The sequence below is a fragment of the Macrosteles quadrilineatus genome, unplaced genomic scaffold (genome assembly GCF_028750875.1).
Source record: "Macrosteles quadrilineatus isolate MER2022 unplaced genomic scaffold, UCM_ALF_1.0 Scaffold_4__1_contigs__length_99947679, whole genome shotgun sequence".
NCBI lineage: Eukaryota > Metazoa > Arthropoda > Insecta > Hemiptera > Cicadellidae > Macrosteles > Macrosteles quadrilineatus.
In genome coordinates this window covers 91790808-91818005 of record NW_026542597.1, presented here as the reverse complement: position 1 = coordinate 91818005, position 27198 = coordinate 91790808, and the positions used below count along the sequence as shown (strand labels likewise).

General features: G+C 39.5%; 1 protein-coding gene across 1 annotated transcript; it reads left to right on the top strand.

Annotated features, from left to right (window-relative positions):
• Positions 1-1374: 1374 nt before the first annotated feature.
• On the top strand, positions 1375-27198 carry LOC128993143 (integrator complex subunit 7-like). The gene is made up of 19 exons (XM_054416901.1): positions 1375-1551; positions 4117-4246; positions 5562-5685; positions 6231-6391; positions 7302-7431; positions 7679-7795; positions 10849-11083; positions 11619-11718; positions 12180-12385; positions 13128-13276; positions 14092-14228; positions 14405-14600; positions 15693-15887; positions 16081-16184; positions 22649-22738; positions 23148-23253; positions 24303-24401; positions 25659-25853; positions 26867-27198. The coding sequence occupies exons 1-19, from the start codon at positions 1461-1463 to the stop codon at positions 27092-27094; spliced, it is 2793 nt and encodes a 930-aa protein (XP_054272876.1). The 5' UTR covers positions 1375-1460; the 3' UTR covers positions 27095-27198.

Sequence of the window (27198 nt, the reverse complement as noted above, 5' to 3'; positions counted from 1 at the left end):
GTTAAAAAAAGATATAATTAATTAATTCATTCATATATATTAAATGTCTGCTGCACCAAAACAGGCCGTAGATTTTACAAAAGGATGAAGGTATATGTTTTATGTATGCTTGCAGTCAATAATGATTATGTTGCCTGTAGAATGATGTTCTTGAGCCACCTATTAAATCTGATATAATTGATAATGTTGATTTTATTGAGATCCATGATTAACGAAAGAAGAGATCCAGGACTCTATCGTATTTTTTTTATTGATAAGACACACAATCAGCCTTTAAATTCATTCAGTTCGGCACAAGTAAAGACAAATATTCCCCTACAAACAAGGAATGGGAAGGTGAGTTCGAATATTTTCAGGCCCATACTTAATTTTGCTTTTCATGACAGAATGGACTATGGACTTGCATCGGGTTTTCAGAAAAGTGTAAAATCTCAAGAGTTTAGTAAATAATTTGGTCAGTCGCGTTACGCTAGGGGTAGACTTTCATATCGGTTGTCAATGAATAACATCGGAATGACAATATCGAGTGATAGATCGATTATTTGGTACATCGATTAGTTCATTCGATATATCGTCTGAATAGGTTAACCTAATCATCCAAACGATATATCGAATGAAATAACGGAATATAAAATATAGATTTGATATTTTCATTCGGTTAAAACGATGAACGATAAAACAATATTTTATCGTTTGATTAGTTTATTCACGGCATAAAACTATTTACAGGCTGACTTCATTATTACAACTTACAAACCCATTGAAAACGATTCAACACAATTTGGATATTTAATTTATTGGTTTTATGCACTTGGTTGTTTGAAACACACAAGATTCGTCCTAACTAAACCATATGCCAGAGGCAGCTCAATGATTATTACAACAGTTATTTATCCACAGTGGTGGATTCAGAGCATACATGATATATTTTTTTACTGCATGTAATACAGTAGTACATACACATTGCGTAAAATAATTTGTCACACTAACTTTACAAAAAGAAATGGTATAAAACTGCCATTTTGGAGACGTTTTTGATAGAATTAGAATTTTGATAGCGTTGGTAGATTGGATTAGTTGAGATTGAGAAAAAACTAGATGTTTAAAACCAAAGATTAGTTAAAACTAAACTTAAGACAAAAAGGCCCACGGAACACTGGGGCCTCATGACATTTAAACAATGCCACCATAATTGTGGCATTTTGAAGAAAAAAAGAAAAACAATACTACTAACTAACCTCAAAGTCAAAATAAAAATAAACCAAAAACCAATCCTTACTTAATACTAACTAACTAGTCCGAGTCCAGTTCGACTTCGATTAGATAGTAAAGCTTCTTATACTGACTTCTTTGACCAAAAACGTTTAACTAAGAAGACGACTTGTTAAATTAAACAAAATGGTATGCTAAAAAAGCTATAAATTGTTTACAAAATCGAGTAACATCAATAACAAACAAATATGTTACCTGTGCGAGTGTCGACTTTTAGTGATGCCGGTTTGGGAGAACCAGAACAAGATGCAAATTCAGCCTTAACAGAATTAGATAAAGGTAGATTTTAGAATATGTTGACAAATTATTTATGTATCGAATCATTAACCTCCATTTAAGAATAAGTTCGTAAACACTTTTCTAATTTGTAAAACTACCAAGTAAACCTAACCTAGAATAGGCTATCATGAAAGACTTAACAATTTTAATCAGTTTAACTTACAAAAGATATCTGATGTTCACAACTATTGTACTAGATCTAAAGACAATCTGTCTACACTAAGGCATAAGTATACAGCCACTCAAAATAGTTTTGAGTACCAAGGTGTTAAAATGTACAATTTTTTGCCTGCATCCATCAAAAACCTGTGTGTTTTAAAATTCAAACATGTTTTAAAAACTACTCTAACCCAGGCTTGCCTGTATAAACATGAAGAGTATTTTGGTTTACAGTTTTAGATATTTTAGTTGCCAGAGCCATCTTGATTGTTTTGTTTTTCTTTTGACGATTGTCATAAACTTTGTACATAGTTTTAACGACAATAAATCATTTCATTTCATTTCATACACCCACAAGATTTTCTTTAACCCTCCGAGTGTCCATAGTTTAGGCCTTAATGTCCGCCTATTTTTGGCGCATTTGCAAGGTTTTATTAAAACGGATCTGAGAAGCTTAAAACAATGTTAATTCTACTGTTCTATATACCATTTTGTTTGGAAAATCATGGGCTTCAATATTATACATAAAACATAAGGAACATTTGTTTCAAAAAATTTTTTTAGGTAAAAAAATATTTTGGAAAATTTTCCAAAAAAAAAATAAGTTCGCGCTCAATGAAATTGTATAAATTATAGGCCTATAAATATTTGAAAATAGCCACTTTGTTCTAAATTTTATGAGGATTACAAATATATAATAATATAAGGAAGTAGATTTGCAAATAAATAAGTTATGGACAAAAAACAGATTTCAGTACATAGCGTTTAGCTAAGAATGCATAGCCTAACCATAGCTAGGAATCTGGCTGATAATTTACATCAATATCACTACCTACTTCTTCAGGATCATCAACCAGCCCTTCAAAATCACTTAAATCTTCTTATAATGCACCACGTATATCACTACTTTTGATTTTTAACACTAAAACAATGATAAACATAATAAAACACATCAGTCATCGGTCCGAGGGTAACCTAGCTGTTTACAAATACGCACGTCAGCTGTCTGCTACAATTACGATCGGCTCGGAGAACATAAAGCGCTTAGAGACAGACCTCTGGAGAAAGCTTAGAATCTAACGAAAAGAACAATACCTAACTCGATCCAGTTCAATCCAATTCAGTCAGTCATAGAGCCTTCGCCGTAAACGATGTTCGTGCGTCGAAAAATCGACGCGTGACACTACACAAAGTGTGTCGTGTGTCGATTTTTCGACGAGTGACGCTCGGAGGGTTAACTTATAGTGTTGTGTTGCTAGCTAAGTAAGTTAGTTAGCTTCTCGAATTTCAGTGCAAGGTGGATGGGGTCGATTTCCGGGGATGTTCCCAAAAGTGTTTGTGTAGTCCTACCTTCCAATTCTGCCTTATTTAACAGTGCCACATGTGTAATATGACAGTAAAAAACCTGGGCCTTTAATATGTTTCTAAGTCTATCTACTGTAATACTTTTTCATTGGCATTTTAATGTATTAGAGTATTAAGTAATGATGATTACATTGGAAATACCCTAAACCTTGTCAGCCTAGGCTACAGTACCTTAAACTAATGCCATTCAACCTGCTATTAGAGGTGAGTAACTTCGGAACGAACTACTCCAAAAGAACTACTCCGACTCCGGAACGACAAGTCCAACTTCGGCTCTTGGATCGGAGTTAGGTCCTCACGGAACTAAAGATAGTCAAGAGACCGTCATTGGTTAAGATACCGGTACATTATGTAATAAAATAGAGGTTGTTGTAGTAAATAAATATTTAAAATTTTAGAAAATCTGTGTAAAATGAATGTAGGCTATTATGAATAGTAATCGACTAATGAGAGGTGAGAGGGGGGCAGCAGAACACCTAACATCACAAGAATAGGACTGCAACGACTCACTCACTGCCCTACTGTTTCGTCATTCCTCACTCCACTAACTGTGGTCCTCCTAGCCTAGCTTAATCATTATTCATTCCGCTTGTTCAATAACGATTAGGCCTACTGGAAAGGAACCAGGAACTATCATCCAGAGGTGATGCGAAGAGGAACGACGGACTGGAACTATGAGCTCTGAACCAAAATGGTTGGTGAGTGATTCTGAGTGGAAGCGCTCCACTCCGAAAGTCCAGTGTTCAGCGCTCTTCTAAACGGAGTTGGAACTACTCAATAACTCCGGAGTGAACGACTCCACCAAGTGAACGATAATTCCCATCTCTACCTGCTATTAATTAGACAGTTTTCTTATCAATAAGCTCAATGGAAATTTAATAGATCCACGACTGTAAGGTTTGTACTTATTTATGGTTGGAGCTTTGTTGAATACAAACTTTTGGGCTAAATATAATTAATATGTACTGAAGTCTATTTGAATCTTAAGCTGACTATACACTAAGTAATTTACCGTACTTTAATAGCAATTTTATTTTCCAGGTTTGAGATCAGGTCGAGTTGGAGAACAATGTGAAGCGATTGTTAGATTTCCAAGATTATTCGAGAAATACCCATTTCCAATCCTTATTAATTCTTCTTTTCTGAAACTTGCCGATGTTTTCAGAGTGGGGTAAGTCAAGCTTAACATTTTACTCTAAGCTTAGTGTAGGCCCAGAACTACTGATTGAATTATACTCCATTAACTGTGTTAGGCTCCTTTTATACTCTGCGGCGCCGCACAACGGCCACGGCCATGGCATCGGTGGGTTCATCAGGGCTACCAACTTAAGAAATTTATTCACCAAACCACTAGTGTTGATGAGCCCTTTGACATCCCTGAGCTTGTAGTCCTCTGATGAACGATCCCACAAACTTGGTCTGGATTTTATTTTGTCGATGAACTGTTCAATGTTGACTTCAGTCGTAGTAGGTTGACCATCGTTCATCTATCCAGCCGCAGAGTATAAAAGCTCCCATATAAGGCAGTGCACCTAGAGGCCGCACGTTTACTGCGGCTCCTAGATGTTCCATCGTGCATCTAGCCAGCCGCAGATTATAAAAGCTCCCATATAACGCAGTGCACCTAGAGGCCGCACGTTTACTGCGGCTCCTAGATGTTCCATCGTGCATCTAGCCAGCCGCAGATTATAAAAGCTCCCATATAACGCAGTGCACCTAGAGGCCGCACGTTTACTGCGGCTCCTAGATGCGCCATCGTGCATCTAGCCAGCCGCAGAGTATAAAAGCTCCCATATAACGCAATGCACTTAGAGAGTATAAAAGGAGCCTTAAGTAGTGGTATTACTGTCTTGATTATTACTAGAACTTAAAGAATATTCACTATCATCTTGTACCGGTAACTTACATTTATGTAGCCTAGCCTAAAAGTTTTGAACCTGCTGGGTATAAAATATATGTGGGTGTTAAACATATTTATGTAGACTGTGGCACTGATTCCGGCCAGACACTCTCTCTACTATACTGAGTTTGTGTAAGTTTTAAATATAGATCCTGCACAGGTTTATAACTTTAGGGCTTTATTGCTCTGTTTCATTATGCTATTTTCATGTTTCGCAAACAGTTTAAAGTTTAAAAAAATTGCGTTTAAGTATATAGGCATAATTGTAGAAATAGGTACTATATTCAGAATTGTGTTTCAACTATTATTGTGATTTTTATTATTACAACAACTATAACTATGTAGGCCTATATTGAGCAATAAAGATTTTTTCAATTCAATTCAATAAAAAAATTGCAAATCTTATGATGTTCAGAAAATTCTTGTGATTAAGTTCATCCAGATTAATTATACAGTATCTTGAAATGAAATGAAAATCCTTCTTTATTAAGGAGAACTTCGCCTCATGGTCCTTTCTTAAAATTAACATCTGTAACATAAGTTATTTCAGTTTAAAAATCATATCACAAATTTGTCTCACTTTCAGGAACAATTTCCTCAGACTTTGGGTGCTTCGAGTTTGCCAGCAGAGTGAGAAACATTTGGATAAAATCCTCAATATCGACGAGTTCGTGAGGAGAGTGTTCAGTGTCATCCACTCCAATGATCCTGTGAGTAGCTGATACCTAATACTGTAGAACGCTGGAATAGCAAATCTTTTAAGAGGTTGGCGACCTCTTTTTACTTAGCTTTTCCTGTCCACATTGGTCTCAAGCCAGTGAGAGTAATGTTTTAGCAAAGCAAGGTATGAGCCGGTAGAGTACAAGAGGTAACTATAGCCTACTGATAAAATTCAGTGGCGTGTACCAAGATTTCCATCTGAACCCACAACGTCACTTTAATGGATTTATTGTCAGTCAGGCAATTGACAATTGATTGTCTGGAGTTTTCCAAAGTACCATATAGTCAGCTGACAACTGACTTGTGGGTTGGCAAGTATATTTCTATACCAGCAAAAAAAAATGTAAATCAAAGACTTTGTATAAAAACGCCTGTTTTTGCAATGAAAAGCTATATTTCCATACATTCAACACTCTTCCTCCAGTCAAAGCAATTTGCATTAAAATACGCACCTTGATGTGTCAGGGTTCAAATTAACCTGATCCTGCAATTTGATTCCAATGCAGCTAGCTCATGTTGTTGTACATGCCGGCAGGTTGCCCGAGCTCTCACTCTTCGCACACTAGGCAGTGTTGCCAACATCATCCCTGAGAGACAACAGGTCCATCACAGCATCCGACGCAGTCTAGACTCTCACGATGCTGTCGAGGTGGAGGCTGCCATTTACGCTGCCATGCAGTTCGCAGCTCAGTCCAAGTTAGTCCAGTCTATTTTCTAAGCTAATGTGTAGTTAGAGACAAGTAACGTAATAGGTAGTCAGACTAACCAAAACAAGTAGACTTCTCACCCTGTAATAAAATCTGAAGCTTGTTGTGTTGCGTAAGGATAAAGGATAAGGATAATGTGTAATAATTTATCCTTATTTATCTAGAAAACGTTATACCCACAGTTCCGTGAGGCAACTGGACTCACTGCCGAGCGTGCTACCCAGGGAACTACCCTGCCAACTTTGATTGCTCAGTGTATAGTTAGTTCATGTTTTATGTTGTTTTCTGAATCACTGATGATATATTCTATATAACCTTATATAGAATACGTTAACCCTTTGCGGTCGATTGGCAAGTATAGGTTGCCTACACTAAAAAAATAAAAAAATCTATAATCCAAAATAAAAGTGTAATTTTGCAGTCGAATGGCAAATATAGGTCGCCAGGCGCCATTTTCCCGACTGCTCTAATGGCAAACTATACTCGGCTAAAAAATGGGAAAAAAATTCAACCTCAAAGGGTTAAGCTTTTGTACAGAAAGGTCATTGTACTTTAAGCTCCCTGTATCACTACTAACCATAATGTGAAGTTTGTAAAATTGTTGTACCAATTATGGTAAGCATATCCAACCCTTTTGTCCCAGATTGTTACCTAAATTTGGTAGTCCTGACTTTTTGGTGAATGTACAGTGCTGCTACCTTTTCAGCTCTTTGAAGAACTACATAAATAAACAAATTTAGCCCATTTGAAACTCTGCTATTGGTTAGAGCAGGATTTTAACATTTTCCTGCACTTATCCGTGCTCAACTCATTGGTTCCCCATCTTAGCCACCTCTCGACATCACGTAACCACAGTGAAGTGTTAAGCGTATTATTTACAGTGTATTGTAATATTTCAGATCGTTTGCTGTCAGTATGTGTAACAAGATCTCTCACATGATCCAAGGTCTGGCCACGCCTGCTCATATGAAGCTTCAGCTCATCCCTATATTACAACATATGCATCACGACACGTCTACGGCTGCCATGGTAATGTCAATACTACCTGAGATGTATAATTACTATTTATATTTCCATTAGTTATACAATGTGCTTTACAACAGGGAAGTGAACACAGAAGAGATTGATGTGGTTCTTTGAACCTGCTTCATGAAAGAATATGCTACCTAGTACGGTGCATTAGTAGCACTAGTGCTTGTGTAGAAATAAACGTGAGTTGAGTAGGTTAGGTTGTTGTAACTCTTGTAGGTTAATCAGTGCCTGATTTGTCTGACAGGTACGACAGCTGTGCACGGACTTGCTGCCCAAGTATCCTGCGCAAGACTTTGTGGTCGTCACTCTGGGTACACTCACCAAGCTGGCCTCCGCTACCCTGGTGGAGATTCCCAATCAGGTAGATACCAGCGTGATTATGTAGCTTAGTTCACTGCTGTTAGCTGGAAATTCGAGAATTATTATATACCGAAGGAGGATTTTTTTTTAAAGGGATAGAGGTCAGCTGCTTTCCTTAGAATTCCAGATTCCAGAGCCTTTTAGATTCATAAAAAAGGCCACACAAGATAAGAATGATATTTTTTCAAACTTTGTTTAATTGTTTATAAAATTTGTCTGATACTGGATTCGTAAATTTGAAATCATGTAACTGTCTGATCAAGTGTGGCTAGTCTGGTCAATGTCACCAACCTGATTATTTCAACATGGCTATTGTAGGTGGAGCTGTTGCTGGATTACCTGGTGAACGACCCTCGTCGTGAGGTGCAGCTGTGTGTGTTGCAATGTCTACACCAAGTAGCTCAGCAAGGAGCTCACCTGTGGCCTGACACTAGTGTGGCCAGTCTGGTCAATGTCACATACCTGATTATTTCAACATGGCTATTGTAGGTGGAGCTGTTGCTGGATTACCTGGTGAACGACCCTCGCCGTGAGGTGCAGCTGTGTGTGTTGCAATGTCTACACCAAGTAGCTCAGCAAGGAGCTCACCTGTGGCCTGACACTAGTGTGGCCAGTCTGGTCAATGTCACATACCTGATTATTTCAACATGGCTATTGTAGGTGGAGCTGTTGCTGGATTACCTGGTGAACGACCCTCGTCGTGAGGTGCAGCTGTGTGTGTTGCAATGTCTACACCAAGTAGCTCAGCAAGGAGCTCATCTGTGGTCTGACACTAGTGTGGCCAGTCTGGCCAATGTCACCAATCTGATTATTTCAACATGGCTATTGTAGGTGGAGCTGTTGCTGGATTACCTGGTGAACGACCCTCGTCGTGAGGTGCAGCTGTGTGTGTTGCAATGTCTACACCAAGTAGCTCAGCAAGGAGCTCATCTGTGGCCTGACACTAGTGTGGCTAGTCTGGTCAATGTCACATACCTGATTATTTCAACATGGCTATTGTAGGTGGAGCTGTTGCTGGATTACCTGGTGAACGACCCTCGTCGTGAGGTGCAGCTGTGTGTGTTGCAATGTCTACACCAAGTAGCTCAGCAAGGAGCTCATCTGTGGCCTGACACTAGTGTGGCTAGTCTGGTCAATGTCACATACCTGATTATTTCAACATGGCTATTGTAGGTGGAGCTGTTGCTGGATTACCTGGTGAACGACCCTCGTCGTGAGGTGCAGCTGTGTGTGTTGCAATGTCTACACCAAGTAGCTCAGCAAGGAGCTCATCTGTGGCCTGACACTAGTGTGGCTAGTCTGGTCAATGTCACATACCTGATTATTTCAACATGGCTATTGTAGGTGGAGCTGTTGCTGGATTACCTGGTGAACGACCCTCGTCGTGAGGTGCAGCTGTGTGTGTTGCAATGTCTACACCAAGTAGCTCAGCAAGGAGCTCACCTGTGGCCTGACACTAGTGTGGCTAGTCTGGTCAATGTCACATACCTGATTATTTCAACATGGCTATTGTAGGTGGAGCTGTTGCTGGATTACCTGGTGAACGACCCTCGTCGTGAGGTGCAGCTGTGTGTGTTGCAATGTCTACACCAAGTAGCTCAGCAAGGAGCTCATCTGTGGCCTGACACTAGTGTGGCTAGTCTGGTCAATGTCACATACCTGATTATTTCAACATGGCTATTGTAGGTGGAGCTGTTGCTGGATTACCTGGTGAACGACCCTCGTCGTGAGGTGCAGCTGTGTGTGTTGCAATGTCTACACCAAGTAGCTCAGCAAGGAGCTCACCTGTGGCCTGACACTAGTGTGGCTAGTCTGGTCAATGTCACCAACCTGATTATTTCAACATGGCTATTGTAGGTGGAGCTGTTGCTGGATTACCTGGTGAACGACCCTCGTCGTGAGGTGCAGCTGTGTGTGTTGCAATGTCTACACCAAGTAGCTCAGCAAGGAGCTCATCTGTGGCCTGACACTAGTGTGGCTAGTCTGGTCAATGTCACATACCTGATTATTTCAACATGGCTATTGTAGGTGGAGCTGTTGCTGGATTACCTGGTGAACGACCCTCGTCGTGAGGTGCAGCTGTGTGTGTTGCAATGTCTACACCAAGTAGCTCAGCAAGGAGCTCACCTGTGGCCTGACACTAGTGTGGCCAGTCTGGTCAATGTCACATACCTGATTATTTCAACATGGCTATTGTAGGTGGAGCTGTTGCTGGATTACCTGGTGAACGACCCTCGTCGTGAGGTGCAGCTGTGTGTGTTGCAATGTCTACACCAAGTAGCTCAGCAAGGAGCTCATCTGTGGCCTGACACTAGTGTGGCTAGTCTGGTCAATGTCACATACCTGATTATTTCAACATGGCTATTGTAGGTGGAGCTGTTGCTGGATTACCTGGTGAACGACCCTCGTCGTGAGGTGCAGCTGTGTGTGTTGCAATGTCTACACCAAGTAGCTCAGCAAGGAGCTCACCTGTGGCCTGGCACTAGTGTGGCCAGTCTGGTCAATGTCACATACCTGATTATTTCAACATGGCTATTGTAGGTGGAGCTGTTGCTGGATTACCTGGTGAACGACCCTCGTCGTGAGGTGCAGCTGTGTGTGTTGCAATGTCTACACCAAGTAGCTCAGCAAGGAGCTCACCTGTGGCCTGACACTAGTGTGGCCAGTCTGGTCAATGTCACATACCTGATTATTTCAACATGGCTATTGTAGGTGGAGCTGTTGCTGGATTACCTGGTGAACGACCCTCGTCGTGAGGTGCAGCTGTGTGTGTTGCAATGTCTACACCAAGTAGCTCAGCAAGGAGCTCACCTGTGGCCTGACACTAGTGTGGCCAGTCTGGTCAATGTCACATACCTGATTATTTCAACATGGCTATTGTAGGTGGAGCTGTTGCTGGATTACCTGGTGAACGACCCTCGTCGTGAGGTGCAGCTGTGTGTGTTGCAATGTCTACACCAAGTAGCTCAGCAAGGAGCTCACCTGTGGCCTGACACTAGTGTGGCCAGTCTGGTCAATGTCACATACCTGATTATTTCAACATGGCTATTGTAGGTGGAGCTGTTGCTGGATTACCTGGTGAACGACCCTCGTCGTGAGGTGCAGCTGTGTGTGTTGCAATGTCTACACCAAGTAGCTCAGCAAGGAGCTCACCTGTGGCCTGACACTAGTGTGGCCAGTCTGGTCAATGTCGCTCGAGGACCACACCCTGCACTCGTCAGTTGTGCGCTCGATGTCCTCATAGTGCTCACTCGCTCGGCTGCAGTGTGCAATGCACACGCTAGGTCTGGTAAGTTCTTATCTGAATAGGATTTTAGTTGTACAATTACTTAATTACCTTGCGCCCAAAAAACTCAGGTGATATTTAGAATTGTCTAAAACTTGCCTTTCTGTTATTTTCCAGCTCCAGATTTGCCACTAATTTCTTTAGATAGGGTACTCAACTGAGAAAGCCTTAACATCGTGAAAAAGCCATGAATTTTTCAACCATAGTAAAACCAGTATTTGCAATTTCTAAAAATGTTCAATACCAGTGGTAAATGAGGAGTTTGGTTGATTCTTGATACTTGCCGATCGTGGATTCAATGAGGATTCCAGAATCCCCAGCCATTACATGAAAATTGTGATCATCCACCAAATTAGCGGTACCTGTAACATTGTGAATTTCCAATAGTAATGACAACTTCTGTCACCTCTGATCACAGAAAACCTCTGTTATCCCAAGATTCCTGTCCAAAAAATATCTAGCCAAAAACAGAAATATTTCCTGAATTTGTAATTTAGCCTACTTGTAATCTTAAGATGTCAATTTATTCATTTTCCAGATTCAGAACTAATGGAGCTTTGTCAAGATACAAGTTACTCCAGCAATGTTGTCATCGCCACCAAGTCTATAAAAATCCTGACACAAGTGCTTTGTTATTGGTAAGTCTTTAGGAAAATAACATTTGTTAATAACTCAATTGTTTCAACTAGACAACTTTGATAAATTATTCGAATTATTTCTTGTACACTTACAAATGGTTATACCTGGTACTGGTATTATAAAAATGTATATCCTTGGTAAAGGGAGGGGGTAGACTCTGGGTTTAGGCATGTAAATAACAGCTTATTATACATTATGCTTATTGTGCATGACCTTACCTATAAACGGAGCCCTGTGCTTGTCAAGTTTATCGGTGGACCATTTCGGAAGTCATTATTGATCGATCTCTGTCAAAAAAACAAATAAAAGACAAAAAATTGGCAAAAATGAGTGTGTAATCATAAAAAGGGATTTTAAGAACCACATTTTTCTCTTGAAGGTTTCTTGTCTTATGACCGGATTCTTATACACCATTCATAAACATTCTATACACATTTTACACAAATGATGCTTTGCTTAGCTTCACGGAGGAGTTGGCCAGTGCTGGGCTGGATGAGAGGCTGGACGCAGTAGAGTCGCTGTTCCTGCTGCTGGCGTGTACAGGCACTGAGGCGGCGGCCATGAGGTCCGTGCTGCGCTGCATCGTCAACCTGTGCAACGTACAGAAGAACCTGTGTCCTCGCTTCGTACAGCTGATAGCGACGTGTCTAGTGGAGGACACTGCTGGTGAGGATGGAACTATTTGGTGTTTGTGACTGAGTTGTGCTTTTCTTTGTGATATTTGCTTCTTGATTTGTTTTAGGAATTGTTAGGAATTACACAGGTGATAAACCAAAGTATTATGCAAGACATTTGTACTTTTTTGAGTGCTGATTTTGGGAAAGAATTTAAAATGTAAACAAGCAAACAAAGTGTATGGTGGCAAGCACAATATGGTGGCTCAGTTTCGTTTGAGTACTAAATATGGTTTTCCTTCAAGATTTTTAGTTTTTTTTTCTACAATAAATTTCTCTGAGTGGTTTTGCTTATGTGATTTTCCAGCTTTTGCTGCGTTTGTATACTTATCTTGTTAAGTGATAAATAGGTTTAGCAGCAGACTTAATTACTGACAAAAATTGATAAAAATTTACTAATATCACGTAAACTCTGAATTTCCATTGAACTACAAGAACAAAGACTCTCTTACTGAAGAAGGAGCTAGTAGCTCCACAACTTTTGCTTTCTACATTTTATTTGTAAATTTCTATCTATTTTAATCAGTAAGGTAAGCCTGCTGTTAAACCCGTCCATTACAAAATACTTGAAAAAAAACCCTCGCCTAAAGCCATTTTTGCCAAAAACATCATAATCTTGTTTAGTTTGTGCCTCTTTATCATCTGAGATTTCAGGTCACAAAATGTTTTTCTTTAGTATTTGTTTGCTATAACACCTCAATCCACCGCAATGAAGTATTGTTTAAATGTTTCAGATTGGTGTTCTGCTTTGCTGTGTGAAGCTTTGGGAGCGATCGGAGGAATGCAGCAACACTCGACCGAGGCTTTCCTCAAGTATTTCCTCAAGAAACTAAACCAGCTAAGTAGTAACGATAACTCAGCTCAAGACAATACTCATACCAAGGTAAGTAAAGTAGTGCAGATTAAACATCCTCCTCAGTAGCATTATAATCCTTACGGATCATCTAAGGATAACTTTCATGATTGTTTATGTTAAACCAAAAAAAAAAAAAAAAAACAGGTGTAATATATTCCTCATAGTTAAGTTTAGAATGAATTACTACAGTTGGGTTTTTGGCTTTTGGTCGTCCGGTTGATAATATGATAGACAATTAAATCTGATCAATGGGGGCTCTCGATTAGATTTGGTGTTCAAGTAAAATTCCTCAGAAGATTTTGAGTTGTCTGCTGTAAAATCAACAGTAGACATCTGAAATCAGTGGATGTTGAAATAAGTGGAAATTGACAAAATTGTAAGATTTATAGCAGGGTTTTCTTAGACAGGAATAGCAAGAGTGGAGTGCTAGAGTAGCGATTTTTCCCACTCTGCTACTAGGAAAACATTACCTGCCATTAAATTACTTAAGACGAAGAGAGCTTTGTTCTTCGCTTTTGCACCTAGGAAATCCAGGCTAAGATTTGCAACTCAGATCAGGAATTTTGCTCCTTTTTGCTTGTCCTTATTGTGAGTATCGACCGAAAACTTGTTTTCCATTCAGACTTAAGTGTCTGTATTATGAGGAGGAAAAAAATGTATAAACAGTCATAATTGAAATACTGAAATATCAATGGAGTTAAGTTAAATGTAAGGCCTCAATGTTCAGAATCAGCTAAGAAATTAATTATTGATAAAAGCTAAAAATATTGTTTGTAATTTTTCAGAATATTCAACACATCTACTGATCCACAACAGTGTTCCTCATAGTGTGCTTGTTGTAGGTGATGCTGTGTACTCTAGTGTTCCAATGTGTCTCAGCTGACCGGTGGCTTACACTAGGTGACCAGTCCACCATAGACTCTGTCGTACAGAGTACCAACCTCTGGGCCAATTATAGGATAGCTCGTTCAGCAGCCAGGTAATAACTAACTTATTGTTGGTCAAATAAAATTAACCTAACCTCCTACATTTACCTAGTGGTCACTCGTCGGTATTTGGCCTAATCAACACCAGTTTTGGCAGTAGTTTAAGTCTATTATGTGTTTTACTATTGAGATTCCTTCAACCAGAGATTTCTTAAAACCACATGTGCAGGTATGGCCACTTCAGTGTGTGTGCTCGTATCGTGAGCCAGCTTCACGAGCACGTATCCTCAGAGAACTTTCACTTCTGGTTGTTGACCCTGGAGGAGGTGAGCGCTGGCGAGGCCAGTCTACGAGGAGCGTCTGCGGTGTTGGACCGCCTCGGAGCTGCTACCACTCACTACTACAAGGCTCTGGCTGCCATCAAGGTGATACCATAGATAAATCATACTCCCTTAGTAGATTTGTCATCCTTATGGAACAGCTGAAGCCAATTTTATTGTTAGTTCTGTACGTCCATCTGTAGAGGTTATGTTTTGTTTACAATTTGTTTCTTGTTATTTAAGCCATTTAAAACCTCATTTAACCAAATAAAACGATTTAATCATAAACAATAACTGATCTCTCCTAGTTATATAACCAAATAGTAAAGCACAAATCATGAAAATAACCCTACAATAATAGAAACAAAATGTTGTCTACCCCAGCGATCAGTGTGGACGTACATGAACTAGACAGGTAAAACAAGCTTCAAAATTTACAATGGGATGAGGAGTCTACTTGTGTTGCTTAGTCTATGGTGATACTCAGCTGAAATAGTGTTTTTTTACTGGAAAAGTGTGATTTTGTTTTGTTGTTGTGTCAACTTCCAATTCCAAGTTTCAGATAGTCAATTGTGCTAATCTTTATCACATAGATTTATAACGTATAGTTATGAATTCACCATTAAGGAAAAATACTGGGAATTTTACATTCTGAACTGTTTATCCTATCAGTAATCACATAACATTTTTGAAAATTTAATAAAATGTAAGATTTATAAGGATCCCAACTCAATAGTATTTGAGAGGCTTTGAGGGACAACCTTGATAAAGCTTGTTGAAGTTGATTTCTTGAATTCCCTCAAAACGTCATCAAACCCAGCCAAAACTAAAAAAATCACAAAATAAATCAGAGAGCTGTAATAGTAGTCTAAAGCAGAAAGAAATACTGGGATAAAACAATAGTAGGTTCAAATTTAGATGCCAGACGAACACAACAGACCGATCTGCACAAGCAACCATCTGGTGGTTCAAGCAAGACCCTGGCTCAGTGGTAGTAGTCTCAAGTAAAGTTCTCTGTGTGAGTTTTCTTTTGTTATTTTATTTTTCATCTTTGGCTGAGTTTGTGTTCTAATTGTTTTGTTTTAAATACTTTCTAGCCTAGGACAGTATTGGATTCACAATCTTGAGATTCAATATTGACAATCGTGATGGTAAATGTCCAGTAATCCCCAAAATAACCTGGTATTACATGTGCAGGCGGCCAGTACGCCGGGACAGTCCCTGGTGTTCCAGACAGAGTACCTGCGCCTGCGTTGTGAGATGCTGCAGTGTTTGTCTCAGCTGGTGGCCACCTGCAAGAGCTTCTGCACGGCTCCTCCACCTGCCATCTCCGCCACTATAGTGCAGACCACACGAGACGATCTGCAGCGCTTCGGCAACATCACCAACCGAGTATGTTTGATTTTTAATGTACAAAGCTTTAAATGAAATATTTATAGGACCAAACTTAGCGAGAGGTTGTAGACTTTTGGATACATTAGTAGACGTATAGACTCTCTCTGTAGTCATTTTTATTCAAAAGGAACATTCATGAATGAGCTAACATTTATGTTTTATTTTATTTATTGTTTTTCATTGCTTGCAGTTACGGAAGTGTATCAAGGAATTTCAGACTTGTGGGGAACTTTATTGGAAACTTTACCAATCAGCGTTTGACGCCGACATCAGCTCACTGAACAATATTCAAATGTATCCTTTTCATAATCTCTACAATGTTTTTAGAGAAAATTTAAGGAACGGTCTTCATATTTGTCGCATCCGAACCTGGATGCGAGCGAAGGAGGATCAGGTACTCGAAATAATTAACACATTTTACGTTAAGAAAACCGCATTGGTGTGCGGGAGCCGGTAAGGTAGGAAGATGACTGTTGTACAGAGAGTGTCGGGTGATCGAGGTAGCAGTGGGAACGGAAGGTGGTGTGATGGAAACAACCAATGGGGTTAGTTTATTCGATCAGGCCATATGACGTCACATCGTACGATATCTAACGGTACATGGATCGAGCTAGCAAATTTAATACTTGTAATATTTGAATCTGAATTAGAAATATATAATTCATTTTATAATTAAATTAATACACCACATTTCCTCCGCCCTTACTTTTGAACATAGCTTGTATAAAATTTTTATGGAAAAATGTATACACACAAATTGAAAACATCAGTAATGAAAATAAAAACACAATTTGAAAACATCAGAGTTAAAAACAACATTAAAGATTGTAAACATCGGTGCTGAAAATAAACACAAAAATATTGAAACATAAGTGCTGAAAATAAACACAATAGAATTGCAAACAAGCGTAAATATAAAACCATAACAAACAATTACAAATCCATTTTCTTTGGAGGATTCCTATCCCGTTGTGGATATCGCCTAGTATTAGTTGTAACAGGTGACGTAGCAGTCAGCTGATCGGGTTGTAAAGAATGGCGTTTCGCAACAATAGGACTATGCCGCTCGGACTGGCTTGTACAGTAGTTGGTGAGTGACGCGTAGTAGTGGGAGAACTCAGCTGTTGAGGCTGGGTGTGCTGGTGGGGCGGCCTGGCTGGTGACGACACCGGTGCTGACGATACACAGGAAGCAGTAACAGCTGATGTTGACGTCACGGGATCGTAGTATCTGCTATGTTCCGTGTTAATGTTACTGCCTGATTGCAAGCCTACCAGCTGATCTATGTGTCGCTTCCAAGTTGAGCCTGTCTCTAGTTGTACAATGTATGTTACTGGCCCTAGTCGTCTAACAACCGTACATTCAACCCACTTATCCTTCCCTCTATAGTCTCTTGCTAGTACACATTGTCCTATAGCTAATTGTCTAGTATGAGTACCCCTTGCATTTGTGATCTGTTTCTCTTGTTTTTGAGCAACAGTTGACTGAATGTTTGGTCTGATTAAATCTAACCTAGTTCTTAATGGTCGATTAAACATAAGTTTGGCGGGAGATTCACAAGTGGTACTATGGACTGTGTTACGATAAGAGATAAGAAATCTACTTAAAGCTATATTTACATCCTCATTTTCAAAGATTGCACATTTTAATCTTTTCTTTACGGATTTTACCGCGTTCTCAGCTTGGCCATTAGAAGCTGGATGGTAAGGTGGAGTCAAGATTTGTCTTATTCCATTCTGTTTCAAAAATTTAGAAAATTCCTCAGAACAAAAAGGTGGACCATCATCACTAACTATTATTTCTGGTAAGCCAAATCTACAAAACATAGGCCTGAGTTTGTCAATGGTCTGTTTGGCTGAAGTGGAACTAACAAGTTCTATCTCAATCCATTTACTATGGGCGTCTAGTACAATTAAATATATTTGTACTTTTAATGGTCCGAGGAAATCTACATGAATTCTTTGCCAAACATTGGGAGGAAATTCCCATACATGAAGTTTACTTTTAACAGGAGATTCCCGCTGTGCAAGACACGCTGAGCAACTGTTAGTCACGGCCTCAATATCCTTATCAATAGAAGGCCACCATAAATACGACCTGGCTAACGACTTCATTTTAACAACTCCTAGATGTCCATTATGTAATTCTTTTAATAAAGCCCCTCTTAATGATTTTGGAATGACTACTCTATAGCCCCACATTAGTATTCCGTGTTCAACTGTTAGCTCAGCTTGCCTTTTGACATAGTCACTTAGATTAACGTCCGAATTGATTGGCCAGCCGTACAAAACAAATCCAAGGATTCTGTTTAACTCACTGTCTTTTTGAGTTTCCTTACGCACATCATTAAAATCTATTGGTACATCGCACTCTGATATACATTGGAGATATGTTCCTAAATAATCAATATTTACATTACTTTCTTTCGTGACATTACAATTTAGCGGAAGTCTAGACAATCCGTCCGCGTTACCATGATTTTGTGACTTAACATAATTAATGTCGTAATCGTAACCTGACAAAAATAACGCGTAGCGTTGTAGTCTGCCAGCTGCAAATGCTGGTAACCCTTTTTTCGAACCAAATATAGCTAATAGTGGTTTATGGTCTGTACAAAGAGTGAACTTCCTGCCCCATAAATACTGATTGAATTTATTTACACAGAAAACAATGCTTAGTGCCTCTTTGTCTATTTGAGAATAGTTCCTTTCTGCTGAGTTTAGTACTCTACTTGTGAATGAAATTGGTCTCTCTATTCCATTTTTGTCAACAATGCTTAACACTCCTGCGATGCCGTAGGGTGACGCATCACATGACAATTTAATTGGCAAGTCTGGGTTGTAGTGCGCTAGCACATTAGCTGAAACTAATCTTTCTTTTATAGCTTCAAACGCCTTTTGACATGACAAAGACCATTTAAAAACTACGTCTTTCCTTAATAATTGATACAAGGGTGTTAGAATGGTAGCAACATTTGGTACAAACTTTGCATAGTAATTAACTAGACCTAGAAAACCCTTGAGCTGTGTAACATCTTTTGGAACTGGTGCCTCTACAATGGCTTTGACTTTATCTTTGGATGTGGCAAGACCCTCTTGGCTAATTACGTACCCTAAGTACTCTAAGCTATCACTGAAAAATTGACATTTATCTTTACTAACAGTTAACCCTGTTGTCTTTAGCCTACTACACACTTCTCTTAGTCTCGACAGGTGTTCAGCTGTGTCAGCTCCGGTAACAATAATATCATCAAGAAATGAAGCTACACCCGGGATACCTTGTAGTGTTTGCTCAATTACCCGTTGAAAAATACCTGGGGCAGAAGATATTCCGTAACAAAGTCGGTTATATGCAAATAACCCCTTGTGTGTACTTATGGTACAAAGTTTCTTACTTTCATCGTCTAACCTAAGTTGCATATAGGCTGATGATAAATCTATTTTAGAAAATTGTTTTCCTTTCTGTAAGATTGCAAAAAGATCTTCAATGCGAGGTATAGGATGTCTATCTACTTCTAGATATGGATTTAAGGTAACTTTGAAGTCACCGCAAATGCGTATTTTGCCATTACGTTTTAGTACGGGAACAATAGGTGTACCCCAATCACTAGTTGAAACAGTGGAAATGATACCATCGTCAACTAAACATTGTAATTCCTGTTCTACTTTGTCTTTTAAAGAATAAGGTATGGGTCTTGGTTTGTAATACTTAGGTACTACATTTGATTTGAGCTTTAACTTAACAGGATCTCCATTGTAACAGCCTAGCTTAGTGGTAAATACCTCTGGAAATTCGTTTAATAAATCTCGCACAACTTTAGACTCATTGCCGGATTCTACTTTTACTTCATCTGAAGTCGACATTACACTATTTACATTGTTGGGGATACTAACAACAATTTGGAGATCTTTAATCCAATCCCGACCAATTAGAGGATTAGCACCATTGCTTATTACATACAATGATAGACATTTTTCTACTGATTTGTACTTAACATTAACATTGATTTTACCTACAGGTTTGATTTTTTCATGAGTGTAGGAGCTCAGAACTAGATCTGTGGGGTTTAGTTTTACATCACTTAAGTGCTTATTGTAAAATTGTTCCGAAACAACAGAAACAGAAGCACCTGAATCTACTTCAAATCTCATTTGTTTACCTTGTACTTGCAAATCTATTTTAATAGGTTCAATTTTGTTGACCATACCCTGATTTACATTAACAATTAGTTCACTGTCAGTATAAAAAATATTAGAAATGTCATATACCTCATCATTTACAACTTTATCGTTATTTTTAGATTCATCTACTTCCACATAATATTGTTTATGTTGGTATCTGTTGCCCTGAGTATTTTTGGAGTAATTAACCTTGGCATTTGAACTATTTTTAGAGGAAGAATGATAGGACTTACCCCTCTTTTTTGATTTACATGCCTTCTCCAAATGACCCTTTTTTCTACAAAAATTGCACACGTATTCGCGAAAATAGCACTGGTGCGTTAAATGACCCTTTTTTCCACAACAATAGCACTCTGTAGATTGCACAACACTTGGAACGGTACTTGATGCACTTGATTGTTTGCTGCGTTGAGGTCGTTGCGCTGAGGAGAATCTCTGAAGCCTCATAGCTGTCCCCGTGCTGCCGCTGCCGCCGTGGTACGTCAGGGATGCTGCGTCCTTCTCTGCTGTCTCTAGCGATGTCGCCAGCTGCTCCGCCTTGGTAAACGTCAGGTTGTCCTCCGCCAGTAGTCTCTTCTTAATCGAATTATTCCGAATACCGCTCACTAATCGGTCCCTGAGATAGTCCGGTAACTTGTCCTCGAACTGGCAATGCTTTGATAATTGCTTTAAATGAACGATGTATTCTGAAATAGTCTCGTGTTCGAGTTGGTCGCGCTTGCTGAATTTATACCTCTCCGTGATAAACGAGGGTTTAGGATGAAGATGATCCTGTAGCACTTTCACAATGTCCTTAAACGACTTCTCCGATGGTTTTTCAGGCGTAATTAAGTCTTTCAGCAGATTGTACGATTTAACTCCGATTACTGTTAGAAACGCACTTACTTTCTTGTCGTCCGAAATTCCATTACACTTTATGTAAAGTTCAAAACGTTCCACGTATGTAGACCACGTCTCCTCCGAACTGTCGAACGGCCCGAAATTTCCGATGACACTCATTGTAGTAACTTCTTCTTCTGTCAACGTTAATTTACCGAACGCGGTGTAAAAATTGCCGTCTAGTGGCATGTAACGTACCGAAACAATGGCACTGCACTGTAAAACGCGCTTCCTTTATCCACGCAGTAGGTTGTCGCACTCGTCGCCATTGTCGCATCCGAACCTGGATGCGAGCGAAGGAGGATCAGGTACTCGAAATAATTAACACATTTTACGTTAAGAAAACCGCATTGGTGTGCGGGAGCCGGTAAGGTAGGAAGATGACTGTTGTACAGAGAGTGTCGGGTGATCGAGGTAGCAGTGGGAACGGAAGGTGGTGTGATGGAAACAACCAATGGGGTTAGTTTATTCGATCAGGCCATATGACGTCACATCGTACGATATCTAACGGTACATGGATCGAGCTAGCAAATTTAATACTTGTAATATTTGAATCTGAATTAGAAATATATAATTCATTTTATAATTAAATTAATACACCACAATATTGTTTGTTCATCAGGTGTAAAACATGTAAGGATGGATGGGAGTAATGGGTTTAAACATAAATGGGAGAGCACACAATTTCCTCCAAAATAAAAAAAAATCTAAATAAAAATTAAAATATGATCTTAAAGAAAGACTCATTAGGATTTTTTCTTTCAGTTGAAGCAATATTGTAAACTATCTCCTTTGATGACAATATGTGACCACCACCACTGATTATGGTGACACTGTAGAGCTTTGACCCAATGCCATAGACTATGATTACCTAAGATCACGTTGATATTGAAAACCATAATAACTGCAATCGTAAAAATATACTTTTTAATGAAGTATATTTAAAGTATATTTTATTTAATAATAAATACAATTTTTTTATTTATTATTAAAGATTGAGCTTTGGGCCCAAGGCAGCGATGTCGTGGGTTCGGATCCTGGTCACTGCCACTAAAATTTATCAGTACAGTTCACCTTTGTACTGTACCGGCTCACTCCTTGCTTTGCTGTAAACGTTTCACGCACGGGTGGTTAGTCTATGTGGACGGGCAAATGCAAAGTTAAAAGAGGCCGCCAACCTCTTAAAAAAAAGTGGTGCGATCTTGTAGTCTTGTTAGTGACTAAGGCCGACATATTCCTTAGAAACAGCTGTTAATTAATAGCCCATACAGCTAATGTCAACTAAGGGACCTACAGTTTATAGTGGAATCCGAACCACATTTTTGCCTTGGTATATACGATTTGGTCTAATTATCAGGATAGTACTGCGGATAGTCGTAGTACTCACTTGTGCGGTCGTTAATCCACACCAGAGAGTATCGCATCCACAGTGCATGCCTATAAATATCCACAATTTGCATATATAAAAATATAGACCAATTGATCATCCTTGATATGATCAACATTCTCCTGCAATCATGACCAGTAGACACCTTATTATGTGGTACATATCTCAATATTTTGCCCACAGAATGACTTGTGACACATAAAAGTTGCAATCATAAACAGTCGCTGATAATATAAGCTGCAATCAGGTAATTAGCAACAAAACTGTCACCGTGTAATGTGTATGTTTGACTCCTTGACTGTGTACGACAGACTGCAGCACATGTGTGCTCTGATGGCACACAATATAGAGTGTGTCGCAGTGACCAACCACCAGGGCGACGAACCCGCTCTTGATGCCAGGTTAGTAACATCTATCATACATTGTAAATATTTTGATGTTTTATTGGAAAGAGCTTATTGCCTGAGAGTTATGAGTCAAAGGACGTGATAAGCAGGCTTATCTAGCTAAAAATCTTAGACAACCCACTTCACTGAAGTAATAAAAAAGTAACACTGAATGTTTTGTGTCGCCACTGGCCTCTTTTTCAACATTGAGAGGCTTTGTGTGAATGTATGTGGATGATTGTAGTTCTACTGCCTCTGGGTTAAAATACACAGTTGTGTCCCATCGTCCCTCCCATAAATAATTCCTCTAGATAGTAGCAATTAAACCTAGGCTTACTTGCCCTTACATGCCATTGTTGTGTGAGAATTGCTTGTATAGAATGGTTTTTATAAAGCAACTGATGTCAGTGTTTTTTGCATGCAGTCTGCAGAAGAGCTGCCTGGAGACACAGCTGATGGTTCAGTGTTGCCAACGAGCTGCTCTCACAGCACGGTCAATAGACAAGTCCATCAAGCCTATCACACATTTGGTAAGTATACTGGTAAAATAATGGTTCATTATTTAGTTTGCATCCGGGCCACAAAAGGGGTTTTGAAAGCTCAAATCAAGTGAGAAATCAAGTCAAGAGCGAGTAGTTTTCCCTGGTTATAGGTGCTTTTTCACCATCAAAAGTATTGATGCCCTATTTGTGGCATCAATAAACATTTTATACCTATACGCCAACCCCGTACGAAGGACGGTTACTCTGCTAGTTTGTTCATATATGTAATTTTAGTTAAATGGGATGATCCTATCGGAGTGGCGGTTTGAGGTGGTGTCAAGTTGTCGGTTGCATCGGCGTTAAACCGCCACCTCTCACGCTCGCGTCTAGGTGTCACCAGACAAGGTGTCACCTCCTCTCTTTGGAGGTGACGACCAGACGCCTTCGTACACGACAACCTGTCACCTCACACGCTCGCGTCTAGGGGTCACTCCGACTACCTGTCACCTCATTCAAACGGTGACGGGTAGTCGGGAACGATGTGCGACAACGTGTCACCTCAAAACCTGTTTTAAAAGGTGACGGTTGGTCGGGGTGACTGGTTGTCGAGGTGACACGTAGTCGCTGTCCCGTTTTCATGATGGTCGCAAGCTTAGTTTTGTTATTACTGATTATATATGGACCTTTTGTAAGACAACATTACTGATTGAAAAAAATAGCAACACAGATCATAATAAATCTGACTCAAAATTGATCCAAAAACCTTTAACTAATAAAGGAAAAAAATATAACCTCTTTGCTGTCCAGTCCAGACATTGGTTGAAACTTCCTATAGTGTGTATGATGGAACCTGTCTCCTGGCCCTTCGTCTGCCTTTGCATGTCCCGCGCCTTAGAGTATTGGCCAGCCAAGTAGACGGAGGGAGGTTCAGGACACAGGTTCCATCATATGGACTCTAGTGTGGTGAAAAAGATATGCTTAATCATTTAAAGTAACTCCTCTTTTGTCCCCGGTTCTCATGCATCATTTGTTGTGGTTAATCATGTTCTTGCATTGAGAGTTGTAAAATTCTTAACTCTGGTTTATTTCTGCCGCAGCACTTGGAATGTCTCATGAAGCAGGTGGAGGTCATCTTGGAAGGATCTTTGTGTCTTCCTCGCTTCTTCTTCCAAGTTCTGCAGTCTACAAGTGTTAAGGTATCAACTTATTCTAATAAATAGTCAATTATGTGTAGAAAGTTTAGTCTGTTGCTTACAGCTGGCCAAAAATATGAATTATTACTTAGATTATTAATTATGTATTCTCAGTGAGTAATTTATATACAGTAGACTCCCTCTTATCCGAACTCCTCGGGACCGAGGCCAGTCCGATTAACGGGTTTTCCGGTTAAACCGATGTCCCCAAAAACTCGTTAAAACGGGCTGTTTACTGTGATATTCGACTTAAATTTAGGAGAGCATTGTATTTAGACACGTGATCACTGGTCTCAAATCTTTCCCACGAGAACAGTCGTTCCAGGCTAGTCCGGTTAAACCAATGTGCTGATAACAATTGTCCGGTTAAAGAGATGTCATTTCCGCCGAGTGTAGTCCGGTTAAACCGGATTAGAGGGAGTCTACTGTAGAACAAGAATTTTAATCCTTTTAAGATTATTGTACTGAAAAACTCTGTTCACAATATTTAGGCTGTTAAAGGGGTAGTTCCCCCACCACTTTTTTGTATTTAATATATGTTGCTTAATCACCTGTTGAGCATTATTATTTTAATGCTGGGTCAAGTGGAAGGGATAGATTTCTTCCCCTAAAACCGCCTAAATATTGTGAACCGAGTGTAGGGTTAGGTTATTAATAGTATTCTTGGTGAGTAATTTATGCAAAACAAGAACATAAAACTTTTTTAAGATTTTTGTACTAAAAAACTATACTATACTCTTTGCACAATATTTAGGCAGTTTGAGGGAAGTTTCCCACTAGTTTTTGGTGCTTAATCAATATGAGTCAGTATGTAGTGTATGTCTGTATGTTGCTTAATCAGCTGTTAAGCTATTATTTTAAAGGGAAGGGTCAAGTTGAGGGGGTAGATTTCTTTCCTCAAAACCGTCTACATTTTGTGAGCCGAGTATAGCCCTCCAGTCTCCTCTAGCTCTAGCCTGTATGTATATATATATATATATATACATAGCCTGCCATATATATATATATATATATGGCATGCTATTTTATGTGTAATCTGCTCTAAGTTCACAGGCAGGTTACACGTATAAGATTAACTATGGCAGGCTATATATATACAGGATAGAGCTAGAGAAGACTGGAGCACTATACTCGGTTCACAAAATTTATGCGGTTATATATATAGTCTACAACAGTTCTATATCTAGCTAGCCCTGTAGCCTTCTCTAGCTCTATATCCAGCCTATGTATGTCTACACTCTACCATGACACCTGTTACAGCTGGCAGTCACTCCGCAGCCCAGAGTGAACGGAGAGTATCTGAGCGTAGCCGCAGGGTCCCAGCTGGCTGTCAAGGTGGAAGGAGTGATACAACATGGCTCCAGACCTGGGCATTTCCGCTCCGTCAAAGGTGTTCTATTGACGCTCAGTTCACAGCTTACCTCTCGCCCACAAGCCACGTCTACTGACACTAAGGTGAGAAAACATTTGTTGCTGTTTATAGTGTTAATAATTGTGATGGGCTTGAAAAACTTCAACGGTGTTTATTTTTAGCTTACAGGGTAAAAATGATACGCTTTAGTGACTTAAATGTGTTCGGAAGATTCAATTGTTACTCTGTAAGTGATTTATATTCAATACAAAGGAACAGAATATACACATCAATGTTGGTTAGTGGTTGCCTCATAGAGAAACGCTGAGTTGAAGGCCATGAGTAACAGGCGGGGCAAAAATCAATATGTGGTTAATTGCGTCTTAAGATGAATGATTCTTAACCCTTGGTACTAACTCTATGTATTTACTAATTACTATTACTGGTAGTTTTGCCATACTGACTTTGAGAGCGAGTCATTCAAGTAAAAATGTTCAAATTATTTATTCCAAAACAAATTTTTTTTTTAATGACCATCTTTACCAAGGACACATAAATAATTTCAAAAAATGATTTCATTGAAGGAATACTGCAGCTTTCTAACATATTCGGATACCGGTATTTAAGTTCATTGTGGTTTCGAGGTCTATTTTTTTGTCAGTGGCTGCTGCCAGATGTTTTGCCCTCAGTGCTAGACTAAGACTGGGTCTAACCTCAGAAAATGCACTGAAATTGAGTGGTGAAACGTCTAGCAGCAATCTACAACTTACAATTTTCGTGTTCGTGTCTTGTGTGTTATAACGACTCTCCACAGTTATGAAGAGGATTATGTGTTTTTAACTCTGGTACCTGCTTGAAAATGAACCTTTAGGTTCGAAACCTGGGTCGCTGACCTAAATTCCAGGATCACAGACAGTACTACAGGTATTTAACCTTTTTATTAGTAAATTACGTGATCCAGAGGCTAAACATGTTCACAATGACATGGTTTACGCCAAAAAAAAAAACACTATGGATTTTAATGACACCTGGTTGCAAAAGTCTACAAATAAAGATAAAAATGCAACATTTTTACTCCCACGAAGTATTGAAGAATATTAACAATTTTGTATTACAGTCAGGAGATGGTGGTGTGGTGTTGTGGCAGAGCGTGACGCCACACAGAGATTTCTTTACAGCTCAGTTCCTACTGGCGCTGGGGGCCGGGGGTCAGCACACAGTTACTGTGGAGGCAGCGGTGCAAGACGACGGGGGCAACGTGTGGACCACCGGCCCCCGCCAGACTCTCAATGTCAAGAGTACAGACGACGCATCCACCTCCCGTACACCCCGCACATCCTTCTAGCCAGTGTATGTGTAATAACTTGTACATAGAATAGAATTTTTACTACTTTGGACTTCTCAGTTGTAAGTAGTGTTTAGATTAATTTACAGATTTGGCTGAAATGT